At 62.6% G+C, this 13,885-nt stretch overlaps 1 protein-coding gene across 1 annotated transcript; it reads right to left on the bottom strand.

Moving 5' to 3' along the window:
* Positions 1 to 177: 177 nt before the first annotated feature.
* Positions 178 to 9,238, bottom strand: LOC126635003 (ceramide synthase-like; the record flags this gene model as incomplete). Its single annotated transcript, XM_050305928.1, has 5 exons — positions 9,058 to 9,238; positions 4,419 to 4,502; positions 1,452 to 1,491; positions 1,115 to 1,165; positions 178 to 495 (listed from the first exon to the last, which is right to left on the bottom strand). Coding segments are annotated over exons 1-5 (642 nt in total), but the record flags the coding sequence as incomplete, so codon positions are not given.
* Positions 9,239 to 13,885: the final 4,647 nt, after the last annotated feature.

Below are 13,885 nucleotides of genomic sequence, written 5' to 3'. Positions count from 1 at the left end.
GTGGCAGGCAGCACATGGCCAGGTGGTGCCCCCAAATCCCCTCAGTGCCCCCAGGTGTGCCCAGGTGTGCCCAGGTGTGCCCAGGTGCCCCAGGTGTGCCCAGGTGTGTGTTTGATGCCCCAGGTGTGCCCAGGTGTGCCCAGGTGCCCCCAGGTGCCCCCAGGTGTGCCCAGGTGCCCAGGTGAGCTCACGGTGGCCACGGGGAAGCAGACGAGCACCATGGCCAGGTGGTGCCCCCAAATCCCCTCTCAGTGCCCCCCAGGTGTGCCCAGGTGTGCCCAGGTGTGCCCAGGTGCCCCCAGGTGTGCCCAGGTGTGTGTTTGATGCCCCAGGTGTGCCCAGGTGTCTCACGGTGGCCACGGGGAAGCAGACGAGCACCATGGCCAGGTGGTGCAGCACCATCAGGAGGTCCTTTCGCAGGAAGGCGGCGGCGGCGGCGGCGCCGGGGGCGGGGCGGGCGTGGCCCTTCAGCTGCGGGCGCCGCAGGTGGCACAGGTACATGGCATACACGTCATACACGAAGTAGGGCACCGCAAACGGGGGGTAGGCTGAGGCCAGCCAGTGCCTGGGGGGGGACAGGTGAGGTTTAGGGGGGTCCCAGGTGTGCCCCAGGTGTGCCAGGTGTGCAGGTGGCACAGGTACATGGCATACACGTCATACACGAAGTAGGGCACCGCAAACGGGGGGTAGGCCGAGGCCAGCCAGTGCCTGGGGGGGACAGGTGAGGTTTAGGGGGGTGCCAGGTGCCCCAGGTGTGCCCCCAGGTGTGCCCCAGGTGTGCCCAGGTGTGCAGGTGGCACAGGTACATGGCATACACGTCATACACGAAGTAGGGCACCGCGAACGGGGGGTAGGCCGAGGCCAGCCAGTGCCTGGGGGGGCACAGGTGACACAGGTGAGCTCAGGGAGTGAGATTTGGGGGATCTCAGGTGTGCCCAGGTGTGCCCCAGGTGTGCCCCAGGTGTGCCCAGGTGTGCAGGTGACCTCAATTTACCCCAATTTGGGGGCACTCAGGTGGGTCCCAGGTGTGCAGGTGACCCTGATTTGGGGGGTTAAAGGGGGATTTGGGGGGTCCCAGGTGCCCCAGGTGTGCCCAGGTGTGCCGGTGGCACAGGTACATGGCATACACGTCATACACGAAGTAGGGCACCGCGAACGGGGGGTACACCCAGGCCAGCCAGTGCCTGGGGGGGCACAGGTGACACAGGTGAGCTCAGGGAGTGACATTTGGGGGGGTGCCAGGTGTGCCCCAGGTGTGCCCAGGTGTGCAGGTGGCACAGGTACATGGCATACACGTCATACACGAAGTAGGGCACCGCAAATGGGGGGTAGGCCCAGGCCAGCCAGTGCCTGGGGGGGGACAGGTGACACAGGTGAGCTCAGGTGTGCCCCAGGTGTGCCCAGGTGTGCAGGTGGCACAGGTACATGGCATACACGTCATACACGAAGTAGGGCACCGCGAACGGGGGGTAGGCCGAGGCCAGCCAGTGCCTGGGGGGGACAGGTGAGGTTTAGGGGGGGCTGCCAGGTGTGCCAGGTGTGCCCCAGGTGTGCCCCAGGTGTGCCAGGTGTGCAGGTGACCCCAATTTACCCCAATTTGGGAGGGTCTCAGGTGTGCCAGGTGTCAATTTTGGAGGTCCCAGGTGTGCCAGGTGGGTCTCAGGTGTGCCAGGTGTGCAGGTGACCCCAAATTCAGGGTCCCAGGTGTGCCAGGTGTGCAGGTGACCCCAATTTACCCCAATTTGGGAGGGTCTCAGGTGTGCCAGGTGTCAATTTTGGAGGTCCCAGGTGTGCCAGGTGGGTCCCAGGTGAGTCCCAGGTGTGCAGGTGACCCCAGTGACACCGAATTGGGGGGGTCTCAGGTGTGCCAGGTGTGCCCCAGGTGTGCCAGGTGTCAATTTTGGAGGTCCCAGGTGTGCCAGGTGTGCAAGGTGACCTCAGGGATCCCAATTTGGGGGGGTCTCAGGGGTCCTAGGTGGGTCCCAGGTGTGCAGGTGACCCCAATTTGGGGGTCTCAGGTGTGCCAGATGACCTCAGTGACACCGATTTGGGGGTGTCACCTGTGTGGGTGTCACCTGTTGGTCTGGGGGTGTCACACCTGGGGGTGTCACCTGTGGGGGCGTCACCTGTGGGGGTGTCACCTGTGGGGTGTCACCTGTGGGGTCTAGGGGTGTCACCTGTGGGGTGTCACCTGTGGGGGTGTCACCTGTGGGGGTGTCACCTGTGGGGGCGTCACCTGTGGGGGTGTCACCTGTGGGGTCTGGGGGTGTCACCTGTGGGGGTGTCACACCTGGGGGTGTCACCTGTGGGGATGTCACCTGTGGGGTGTCACCTGTGGGGTGTCACCTGTGGGGTCTGGGGGTGTCACCTGTGGGAGTGTCACCTGTGGGTCTGGGGGTGTCACCTGTGGAGGTGTCACCTGTGGGGGTGTCACCTGTGGGGGTGTCACCTGTGGGGGTGTCACCTGTGGGGGCGTCACCTGTGGGGGTGTCACCTGTGGGGTCTGGGAGTGTCACCTGTGAGGGTGTCACACCTGGGGGTGTCACCTGTGGGGATGTCACCTGTGGGGGTGTCACCTGTGGGGGTGTCACCTGTGGGGTCTGGGGGTGTCACCTGTGGGGGTGTCACCTGTGGGTCTGGGGGTGTCACCTGTGGGGGTGTCACCTGTGGGGGTGTCACCTGTGGGGGTGTCACCTGAGGGTCTGGGGGTGTCACCTGTGGGGGTGTCACCTGTAGGGAGTGAGAGTGTCACCTGGGGGTGTCACCTGTGAGGTGTCACCTGTGGGGTCTCAAAGTGTCACCTGTGGGGGTGTCACCTGGGGGTGTCACCTGTGGGGGTGTCACCTGTGGGGTCTCAAAGTGTCACCTGTGGGGGTGTCACCTGTGAGGGTGTCACACCTGGGGGTGTCACCTGTGGGGGTGTCACCTGTGGGGGTGGGGGTGTCACCTGTGGGGGTGTCACCTGGGGGTGTCACACCTGGGGGTGTCACCTGTGGGGTCTCAAAGTGTCACCTGTGAGTCTGGGGGTGTCACACCTGGGGGTGTCACCTGTGGGGGTGTCACCTGTGGGGGTGGGGGTGTCACCTGTGGGGGTGTCACACCTGGGGGTGTCACCTGTTGGGGTGTCACCTGTTGGGGTGGGGGTGTCACCTGTGGGGGTGTCACCTGTGGGGGTGTCACACCTGGGGGTGTCACCTGTGGGTGGCACACCTGGGTTTGGGAGGTTTATCCCCATTTTTGGGGGGTTTCTCCCCATTTTTGGGGGGTTTCTCCCCAATATTTTGGGATGGTTCCACACCTGGGGGTGTCCCCAATTTTTGGGGTTATTTTCCCCGATTTTGGGGGTGTCACTCCCGTGTCATCGATGACGTGGGGACAGGAGGAGGCGAGGACGGACCCCATTTTTGGGGGGTTTTCCCCATTTTTGGGGGGTGTTTTCCCCCATTTTTGGGGGGTTTGTCCCCATATTTTGGGGTGGTTCCACACCTGGGGGTGTCCCCAATATTTTGGGGGTGTCCCCAATATTTTGGGGGGGTTTTCCCCATTTTTTGGGGTTGTTTCCCCGATTTTGGGGGTGTCACTCCCGTGTCATCGATGACGTGGGGACAGGAGGAGGGTGAGGACAGACCCCATTTTTGGGGGGTTTGTCCCCATTTTTGGGGGTGTTGTCCCCATTTTTGGGTTTTTTTTCCCCATTTTTGGGGGGTTTGATCCCATTTTTGGGGGGGTTTGTCCCCATTTTTTGGGGGGTGTTTTCCCCCAATTTTGGGGTTGTTTTCCCCATTTTGGGGTGTCACTCACGTGTCATGGATGCCGTGGGGGCAGGAGGAGGGTGAGGACAGACCCCATTTTTGGGGGGTTTGTCCCCATTTTTGGGGGATTTCTCCCCATTTTTGGGGGGTTTGTCCCCATTTTTTTGGGGTGTTCCAATTTTGGGGGTGTCCCCAATATTTTGGGGTTGTTTCCCCCATTTTTGGGGTGTGACTCACGTGTCATCGATGACGTGGGGGCAGGAGGAGGCGATGACAGACTCCATTTTTGGGGGTTTGATCCCATTTTTGGGGGGTTTGTCCCCATTTTTGGGGGGTTTGTCCCCATTTTTTGGGGTGGTTTCACACCTGAGGGTGTCCCCAATTTTTGGGGGGTTTGTCCCCATTATTTTGGGATGGTTCCACACCTGGGGGTGTCCCCAATTTTTGGGGGTGTTGTCCCCAATTTTTGGGGTTATTTCCCCCATTTGGGGGTGTCACTCACGTGTCATCGATGACGTGGGGCAGGAGGAGGCGAGGACGGACCCCATTTTTGGGGGGGTTTGTCCCCATTTTTGGGGGGTTTGTCCCCATTTTTTTGGGGTGTTCCATTTTTAAGAGTCCCCCCAATTTTGGGGTTATTTTCCCTGATTTTGGGGTGTGACTCACGTGTCATCGATGACGTGGGGGCAGGAGGAGGCGATGACGTAGCCGGCGGTCGAGGCCATCACGGCCTGGATGGAGGACACCAACCTGGGGACAGGGGGGACGTTGGGGACACCTGGGGACACCTGGGGGGCTTGGGGGGTTGGGGACATTGGGGGGTTTGGGGACATTGGGGGAATTGGGGACATTGAGGGGATTTGGGGATATTGGGGGGATTTGGGGACATTGGGGGGATTTGGGGACATTGGGGGGTTTGGGGACATTGGGGGGTTTGGGGACATTGGGGAGATTTGGGGACATTGGGAGGATTTAGGGACATTGGGGACATTGGGGTGGTTTTGGGACATTGGGGACATTAGGGTGTTGAGGGGTTTGGGGACATTGGGGGTGTTGGGGACATTGGGGACATTTTGGGGACATTGAGGGGATTTGGGGACATTGGGGATGTTGGAGTCACTTGGGCACATTGGGGACATTGGGGTGTTGGGGACACTGGGGGGATTTGGGGACATTGGGGACATTTTGGGGACGTTGGGGGGGATTTGGGGACATTTTGGGGACATTGGGGGTGTTGGGGACATTGGAGGGCGTTGGGGACATTGGGGGTGTTGGGGACAACAAGAGGGGACATGGAGGGGACAGGGGTGACAGGGGGGACACGGGTGACACCTGGAGGAGGGGACACGAGTGGCGCAGCCCGTGGGGAGGGGACACGGGTGACAGAGGGGACACGGGTGACACGGGTGACACTGTCCTGTGGGGGAGGGGACAAGGGTGACACGGGTGACACGGGTGACACTGTCCCGTGGGGGAGAGGACACGGGTGACACGGGTGACACGGGGACACTGTCCTGTGGGGGAGGGGACACGGGTGACACGGGTGACACGGGTGACACGTCCCCGCGGGGGGTGGGGGATTTGTGGGGGGTGGTGACACGGGTGACACGGGTGACAGGGGGCAGGGTGACACTGTCCCGTGGGAGGGACACAGGTGACACAGGTGACACGGGTGACACGTGGGGGAGGGGACACAGGTGACACGGGTGACATGGGTGACACAGCCCATGGGGGAGGGGACACGGGTGACACTTGTGACACGGGTGACACGGGTGACACGTCCCCGCGGGGGATTTGTGGGGGGTGGTGACACGGGTGACGTCCTAAGCCGCTGTCCCCGCGTCACCGGCCACGTGGGGCGGATAATCCCGCCCCGCCCCACCTGCGCTGTCCCCAACTCCCTCCCCCTCCAGTGTCCCCAAACCCCCTCAGCGTCCCCAAACTCCCCTCAATGTCCCCAACCCCTCCCAGTGTCCCCAAACTCCCTCCCAGTGTCTCCTCCTTGTCCCCATCGCTGTCCCCTCCTTGTCCCCATCGCTGTCCCCTCCTTGTCCTCATCTCTGTCCCATCCCTGTCCCAATCCCGGTGTTCCCTTGTCCCCATCCCTGTCCCCTCCTTGTCCCCATCCCCTCCCTGTCCCCATCCCGCTGTCCCCTTATCCCCATCCCGGTGTCCCCATCGCTGTCCCCATCGCTGTCCCCTTGTCCCCATCCCGTCTCTCCCATCCCCCTCTTAATCCCCAGCCCTGTCCCTTCCCTGTCCCTTCCTTGTCCTCATCCCTGTCCCCTTGTCGCCATCCCTGTGCCATCCCACCCCCCCCTTAATCCCTGTCCCTTGTCCCCATCCCTGTCCCTTCCTTGTCCCCATCCCCGTCTCTCCCATCCCCCTCTTAATCCCCAGCCCTGTGTCCCTGTCCCCTCCTTGTCCCCGTCCCTGTCCCTTCCTTGTCCCCTTGTCCCTCATCCCCTCCCTGTTCTCATCCCTGTCCCCATCCCTGCCCCCATCCCCCCCTTAATCCCTGTCCCTTGTCCCCATCCTTGTCCCCTCCTTGTCCCCATCCCGGTGTCCCCTTGTCCCCATCGCTGTCCCCTCCTTGTCCCTATCCCGTCTCTCCCATCCCCCTCTTAATCCACATCCTCATCCCTGTCCCTTCCTTGTCCCCATCTCTGTTCCCATCCCCTCCTTGTCCCCATCCCTGTCCCATCCCTGTCCCCATCCCCTCCCTGTCCCCATCGCTGTCCCCTCGTCCCCTCCTTGTCCCCATCGCTGTCCCCTCCTTGTCCCTATCCCGTCTCTCCCATCCCCCTCTTAATCCCCGTCCCTATGTCCCTGTCCCCTCCCTATCCCCATCCCTGTCCCCTCCTTGTCCCTATCCCTGTCCCTTCCCTGTCCCCTCCTTGTCCCTATCCCTGTCCCTTCCCTGACCCCTCCTTGTCCCCATCCCGGTGTCCCCTTGTCCCCTTCTTTATCCCCATCCCGGTGTCCCCTTGTCCCCATCCCTGTCCCCATCGCTGTCCCCTCGTCCCCATCCCCGTCTCTCCCATCCCCCCCTTAATCCCCAGCCCTGTCCTTGTCCCCTCCTCGTCCCCTTCTCCCCATCCCTGTCCTCATCCCTGTCCCCATCCCCTCCCTGTCCCTAACCCGCTGTCCCGTGTCATCATCCCTGTCCCCATCCCTGTCCCCTTGTCCCCATCGCTGTCCCCATCGCTGTCCCCTCGTCCCCATCCCCGTCTCTCCCATCCCCCTCTTAATCCCCGTCCCTGTGTCCCTGTCCCCCTCCCTGTCCCCATCCCTGTCCCCTCCTTGTCCCCATCCTTGTCCCCAGCCCTGTCCCTGTCCCTTCCCTGTCCCTTCCCTGTCCCCACCCCTGTCCCCATCGCTGTCCCCTTGTCCCCATCCCGTCTCTCCCATCCCCCTCTTAATCCCCATCCCTGTGTCCTTGTCCCCATCCCTGTCCCCCTCCCTGTCCCCATCCCCGTCCCCTCCTTGTCCCCATCCCCTCCCTGTCCCCATCCCGCTGTCCCCTTGTCCCCTCCCTGTCCCCTTGCCCCTATCCCGTCTCTCCCATCCCCCTCTTAATCCACATCCCTGTCCCTTCCTTGTCCCCATCCCTGTCCCCATCCCCTCTTAATCCACATCCTCATCCCTGTCCCTTCCCTGTCACCATCCCTGTCCCCATCCCTGTCCCCATCGCTGTCCCCTTGTCCCCATCCCCGTCTCTCCCATCCCCCTCTTAATCCCCATCCTCATCCCTGTCCTTTCCCTGTCCCCTCCTTGTCCCCAGCCCGCTGTCCTCTCGTCCCCATCCCCGTCTCTCCCGTCCCTGTCCCCTCCCCATTGTCCCCCTGGCTGTCCCCAACCCCGGTGATGTCACCTGGAGGCCAGGACGGTGTCGCTGTCGCGGTGTCCCCATCCCCTCTTCCCCTGTCCCCATCCCGATGCCACCTTGTCCCCCTCCCTGTCCCCTCCCCGCTGTCCCCCCAGTGCTGTCCCCAACCCCGGCGATGTCACCTGGTGGCCAGGACGGTGTCATTGTCGTGGTGTCCCCCGGCTGTCCCCTTGTCCCCCTGGTTGTCCCCTGTCCCCCTGGCTGTCCCCAGTGATGTCCCCTGTCCCCGGATTGTCACCTGGCTGCCAGGACAGTGTCGTGTCGTGGTGTCCCCCGGCTGTCCCCTTGTCCCCCAGTTGTCCCCTGTCCCCTGGCTGTCCCCCTGTCCCCTGGCTGTCCTTTGTCCCCTGGCTGTCCCCTGTCCCCCGGATTGTCACCTGGCTGCCAGGACGGTGTCGTTGTCGCGGGCTGTCCCCCCGATCCTGCGGGAGGCGTCGCGGGCGAGCAGGAAGAGCATCCCCAATGTCCCCCTGTCCCCATCCCCTGGTTGTCCCCTGGCTGTCCCCTGTCCCCAGTGATGTCCCCTGTCCCCGGATTGTCACCTGGCTGCCAGGACGGTGTCGTTGTCGCGGGCTGCCCCCGATCCTGCGGGAGGCGGCGCGGGCGAGCAGGAAGAGCATCCCCAATGTCCCCAATGTCCCCATCCCTGTCCCCATCCCCTGGCTGTCCCCTGTCCCCCTGGCTGTCCCCTGTCCCCGGATTGTCACCTGGCTGCCAGGACGGTGTCGTTGTCGCGGGCTGCCCCCGATCCTGCGGGAGGCGGCGCGGGCGAGCAGGAGGAGCATCCCCAATGTCCCCTTGTCCCCATCCCTGTCCCCATCCCCTGTCCCCAGTGATGTCCCCTGTCCCCGGGTTGTCACCTGGCTGCCAGGACGGTGTCGTTGTCGCGGGCTGCCCCCCCGATCCTGCGGGAGGCGGCGCGGGCGAGCAGGAGGAGCGTCCCCAATGTCCCCTTGTCCCCATCCCTGTCCCCATCCCCTGGCTGTCCCCTGTCCCCCCGGCTGTCCCCAAGCCCGGGATTGTCACCTGGCTGCCAGGACGGTGTCGTTGTCGTGGGCAGCCCCTGATCCTGCACGGAAGGCGGCGTGCAGGCAGAAGCATCCCCAATGTCCCCTTGTCCCCATCCTGTCCGATCCCTGGCTATCCCTCCCCAATGTCCCCTTGTCCCCATCCTGTCCCCATCCTGGCTGTCCCCTGTCCCCGGCTGTCCCCTGTCCCCCTGGCTGTCCCCTGTCCCCAGATTGTCACCTGGCTGCCAGGACGGTGTCGTTGTCGCGGGCCGTGCCCCCGATCCTGCGGGAGGCGGCGCGGGCGAGCAGGAAGAGCATCCCCAATGTCCCCAATGTCCCCATCCCCTGGCTGTCCCCTTGTCCCCTGGCTGTCCCCCCTGGCTGTCCCCAAGCCCTGGATTGTCACCTGGCTGCCAGGACGGTGTCGTTGTCGCGGGCGGCCCCCCCGATCCTGCGGAAGGCGGCGCGGGCGAGCAGGAAGAGCGCGGGGAAGAAGAGCAGGCCCGGGAGCAGCGGGAGCAGCGGGAGGAGCATTCCCGGCGGGAATGCCGGCATCGCCCCCCGCGCGCGCCCCCGGACACGCCGGGGGGAGGAGAGGGCCTGCGGAGGGAGGGGGAGGGGCATGAGAAGGTGGGGGAGGAGGGGAGAGAGGGGGAGGGGAGGAGAGGGGGATGAGAGGGATAAAGGGATAAAGGGATGAGAGAGGGGCGTGGCTTGGGAAGGGGCGTGGCTTAAGTGGGTGGGGCTTGAGGGTCTTGATGGGAGGGGCTGAGGGGAGGGGAAGGGGAGGAGGGATGAGGGGATAAAGGGGATAATGGGGAGGGAGAGAGGGGGCATGAGCTAGAGGAGGCGTGGTTTGATGGAGTGGGGGCGTGGCTTGGAGGAGGGCGTGGTTTAAGTGGGTGGGGCTTGAGGGTCCTGGTGAGGAAGGTTGAGGGGGAAGGAAGGGGAGGAGGAGGGGGATGAGGGGATAAAGGGGATAATGGGATGGAGGGGCGTGGCTTGAAAGGGGCGTGGCTTAAGTGGGTGGGGCTTGAGGGAGTGGCTGAGGTGGGGAGGGGCTGAGGAGGAGAGGGATAAAGGGGATAATGGGGAGTGGAGAGAGGGGTGGCTAAGAGGGATGGACGTGGTTGGATGGAGTGAGGGCGTGGCTTAGACGAGGAGGCGTGGTTTAAATGGGTGTGGATTGAGGGGTCTTGATGGGAGGGGCTGAGGGGAGGAGGAGGAGGGGAGGAGGGGATGGGGATGACGGGGATAAAGGGGGATAACGGGGATGGAGAGAGGGGGCGTGGCTTAAGAATGTCGAGGGCGTGGCTTGAAGGAGGGCGTGGCTTAAGTGGGTGGGGCTTGAGATGAGGTGGGAGAGGGGGAGGGGGATGAGGGGGATGAGGGGATAATGGGATGGAGAGAGAGGGCGTGGCTTAAGCAGGTCCGAAGAGTGGGCGTGGCTTGGATGAGTGGGCAGTGGTTTAGGAGTGGAGTGAGGGCTTGAGAGGGTCTTGATAGGGAGGGCTGAGGAGTGGAGTGGGGAGGAGGGAGGGAGGGAGGAAAGGGGGATGGGGATGAGGGGATAAAGGGGATAATGAGGGATGGAGAGAGGGGCGTGGCTTAAGAGGGGCGTGGCTTTGGAAAGGGGGCGTGGTTTAAGTGGGTGGGGCTTGAGGGGTCCTGATGGGAGGGGCTGAGGGGAGGGGAGGAGGAGGGAGGAGGGAGGAGGATGACGGAGGATGAGGGGATAATGGGGATGGAGAAAGGGGCGTGGCTTAAGCAAGGGGCTTGGCTTTGGGGAAGAGGGCGTGGCTTAAGTGGGTGGGGCTTGAGGGAGCAGATGAGTCCAGGGGAGGAGGGATGAGTAGGATAAGGGGATGGAGGGCGTGGCTTAAGCAGGGGGGCGTGGCTTGGGAAGTGGGCGTGGCTCAAGGAGGGGTGTGGCTTAAGTGGGTGGGGCTAAGGGGTCCGAATGGGAGGGGCGTGGCCTGATAAGCCCTGAGGGGGTGAGGAGGATAACGGGAATAACGGGGAGGGAGGGGCGCGGCTTTGGGAGAAGGGCGTGGCCTACGAGGGGTGGGAGGCCCAGAGGGCGTGGCTTAAGTGGGAGGGGCTAAAGGAGGTTTAATGGCAGGGCAGAAAGGGGGAGGGGCCAAAGGGGAGGGGCCAAGGGGTCCCAAATGAAGAAGGAAGGAAGGGGAGGAGCTTCGAGGGAAAGGGCGAGGGCTACTAAGCGAGGCCACGCCCCTCAGCGCAGCCTCACCTCGGTTTACCCCCTTTCCTCCTCTCGAAGCCCCGCCCACCTGAAATGAGGAGGGGCCGGGGCTGCTCCTTAAGGGGCGCTCATTTGCATAAATTTGCATGCGAGACAGGGGACAGAGAGCTCTGATTGGCCGGGGCCGGCAGCCAATCAGGGAGCGTTGCCGGGCGGTTCTGATTGGCTGAAGGGGCGGCGCGGGGGGCGTGGCCTCGGGGGTTGCCATGGCGACGGTGACCGTTGAATATTAATGAGGTGGGCGGGGCGCCAGCCAACTCATTTGCATAACGGTGATAAACGCTCGGTTTATGCATATTAATGAGGTGCTTATTAATATTAACGAGCGGGTTATTAAGGGGGCCACGCCCCCTCCTTAGGCCACGCCCCCTCAGGTATTTGGGCACCCCAAAAAGAGGAGGGGCTAAAAATGGGGAGGGGCCAAAGGAGGGGCGGAGCCTCAAAAACGAGGGGGAGGGGAAAAAGGACCCCAAGAATTTTGGGGGGAGGGAAAAATTGGGTGGGGAGAGGTTAAAAGAGGCAAGGGGAGACCCCCAAAAAGAGGAGGGGCCAAATTGGGACCCCAAAAGGGGAGGGGTCAAAGGGGCCCTGGAAAATTTGGGGGGGCAAGGGGTCCCCAAAAATTTTGGGGGCGACGTGAAAAGAGAGAGGGGATTCGAGGGGGAGGGTCAGGGCACCCCAAAAATGGGGGCAGGGCTAAAGGAACCCCGGAAAGTGGGGAGGGGCCAGAAGGGAGAGGGAGTCTTGGGGACCCCCAAAAAAAAATGAAAATTGAGGGAAAAACCCCAAAAATGGGGTGGGGACAGGAGTAAAGGAGGTTAAACCCAAAGAGGTCCCCCAAAATCCCTCGAGGAGCCAAAGTGGGGTGGGGAGGGCGATTCCCTCCCCTTCCTCGCTCGGGCGGTGGGGGGAGGGCGGCGCTATTTTGGGAGCCCCAAAGGGCAGAGGGGACCCAGAAGGTCACAAAAGGAGGAGGGAGGAGGGCTCCCTGCGCCCCATAAAGGGGAGCCCCGAGCCCCCGCGCGCCCAGGACCCCCACACGGTGAGTGATTCTGGGAGAGACCCCAAACCCTCCCCACCCACCGGATCCCCAAATTGACCAACCCCAGGCCCAAATTGACGCCCTGGACCCCAAAATTGACTCCTCTGGAACCCAAAATTGGCCCCCTGAACCCAAACTGACCCAATCATCCCCCTGGACCCCAAACTGAACCCCCGGACCCCAAAATTGACCCCCTGAACCCCAAAATTGACCCCCGGACCCCAGAATTGACCCCCGGACCCCAAAATTGACTCCCTGGACCCCAAAATCTGACCCCCTGGACCCCAAAATTGACCCCCAGGACCCCAAAATTGACCCCTGGACCCCAATTTTGGCCCCAGGACCCCAAATTGACCCCCCGGACCCCAAATTGACCCCCGGACCCCAAATTGACCCCCTCGGACCCTCAAATTGACCCCCGGACCCCAAATATGACCCCGGACCCAAAATCACCCCTGGACCTCAAAATTGACCCCCTCGGACCCCAAAATTGGCACCCCAGGACCCCAAAAATTGGCCCCCGGACCCCAAATTGAGGCTTTAACCCCCGGACCCCAAATAGACCCCCAGGACCCCAAAATGAGCTTTAAGCCCCCGAACCCCAAAATTGACCCCCGGACCCCAAATTGGCCCCCAGACCCAAAATTGACCCTGAACCCCAAATTCCCCCTGAACCCCAAAATTGACCCCTGGACCCCACTGACCCCCAGACCCAAATGACCCCCTGAACCCCAAAATTGACCCCCGGACCCCAAAATTCACCCCCGGACCCCAAAATTGACCTCCCGGGACCCCAAAACTGACCCTCAACCCCCAGACCCCAAAACCGACCCTCAATCCCCTGGACCCCAATATTGACCCCCGGACCCCAAAATTACCCCTGGACCCCAAATTGACCCCTCGGACCCCAAAATTGACCCCGGACATCAGAATTGACCCCAGGACCCCAAATTGACCCCCTGAACCCCAAAATTCCTCCCTCGGACCCCAAAATTGACCCCCTGGACCCCAAAGCTGCCCCCAGGACCCCCAAAATGACCTCTCTGGACCCCAAATTGACCCCCTGGACCTCCAAATTGACCCCTTCAGGACCCCCAAATTGACCCCCTGAGACCCCAAAATTGACCCCTCAGGACCCCAAAGTGCCCCCGGACCCCAAATTACCCCCTCAGACCCCAAAATTGACCCCAGGGACCCCAAAATTGAGGCTTCAGAACCCCTGGACCCCAAATTGACCCCGGACCCCAGAACCCGAACCTCAATCCCCTCCCGGACCCCAAAACTGACCCCCTGGACCCCCAAAATTAACCCCTCAGTACCCCAAAATTAACTCCTCTGGACCCCAAAATTTCCCCAGGGACCCCAAAATCCCCCTTGACCCCAAAATCCTTAGAGACCACCCTAGGGACCCCCAAAACATCCCAGAGACCCCAAAATTCCCCAGGACCCCAAAACCTCTCCAGGGACCCCCAGAAACCCCTGGGACCCCCAAAATCCCTTCAGAAACCCCCCTGAGCACCCCAAAACCCCCTCAGGACCCCCAAATCCCCTCAGGACCCCAAAACCTCTCAGGACCCCCAAAGCCCCCTAGGGACCCCAAAATCCCCTCAGAAACCACCTTGAGACCCCAAAACCCCTCAGGACCCCAAAACCCCCAGGACCCCCAAAACCTCTCCAGGGACCCCCAAAAACCCCCAGGACCCTCAAAACCCCTGAGACACCCAAAATCCCCTCAGGACCCCCAAAACCTCTCCAGGGACCCCAAAATCCCCTCAGAAACCACCTTGAGACCCCCAAAAGCCCCTCAGGAGCCCCAAATCCCCTCAGGACCCCAAAACCTCCCAGGACCCCCAAAACCCCCAGGGACCCCAAAATCCTTCAGAAACCACCTTAGAGACCCCAAAACCCCTGGGGACCCCAAAACCCCCT

The sequence above is a fragment of the Myiozetetes cayanensis genome, unplaced genomic scaffold (genome assembly GCF_022539395.1).
Source record: "Myiozetetes cayanensis isolate MyiCay16 unplaced genomic scaffold, myiCay2020 scf1037, whole genome shotgun sequence".
NCBI classification, from domain to species: domain Eukaryota; kingdom Metazoa; phylum Chordata; class Aves; order Passeriformes; family Tyrannidae; genus Myiozetetes; species Myiozetetes cayanensis.
The sequence above is the reverse complement of the archived record's forward strand: the minus strand, read 5'-3'. Positions and strand labels throughout refer to the sequence as shown.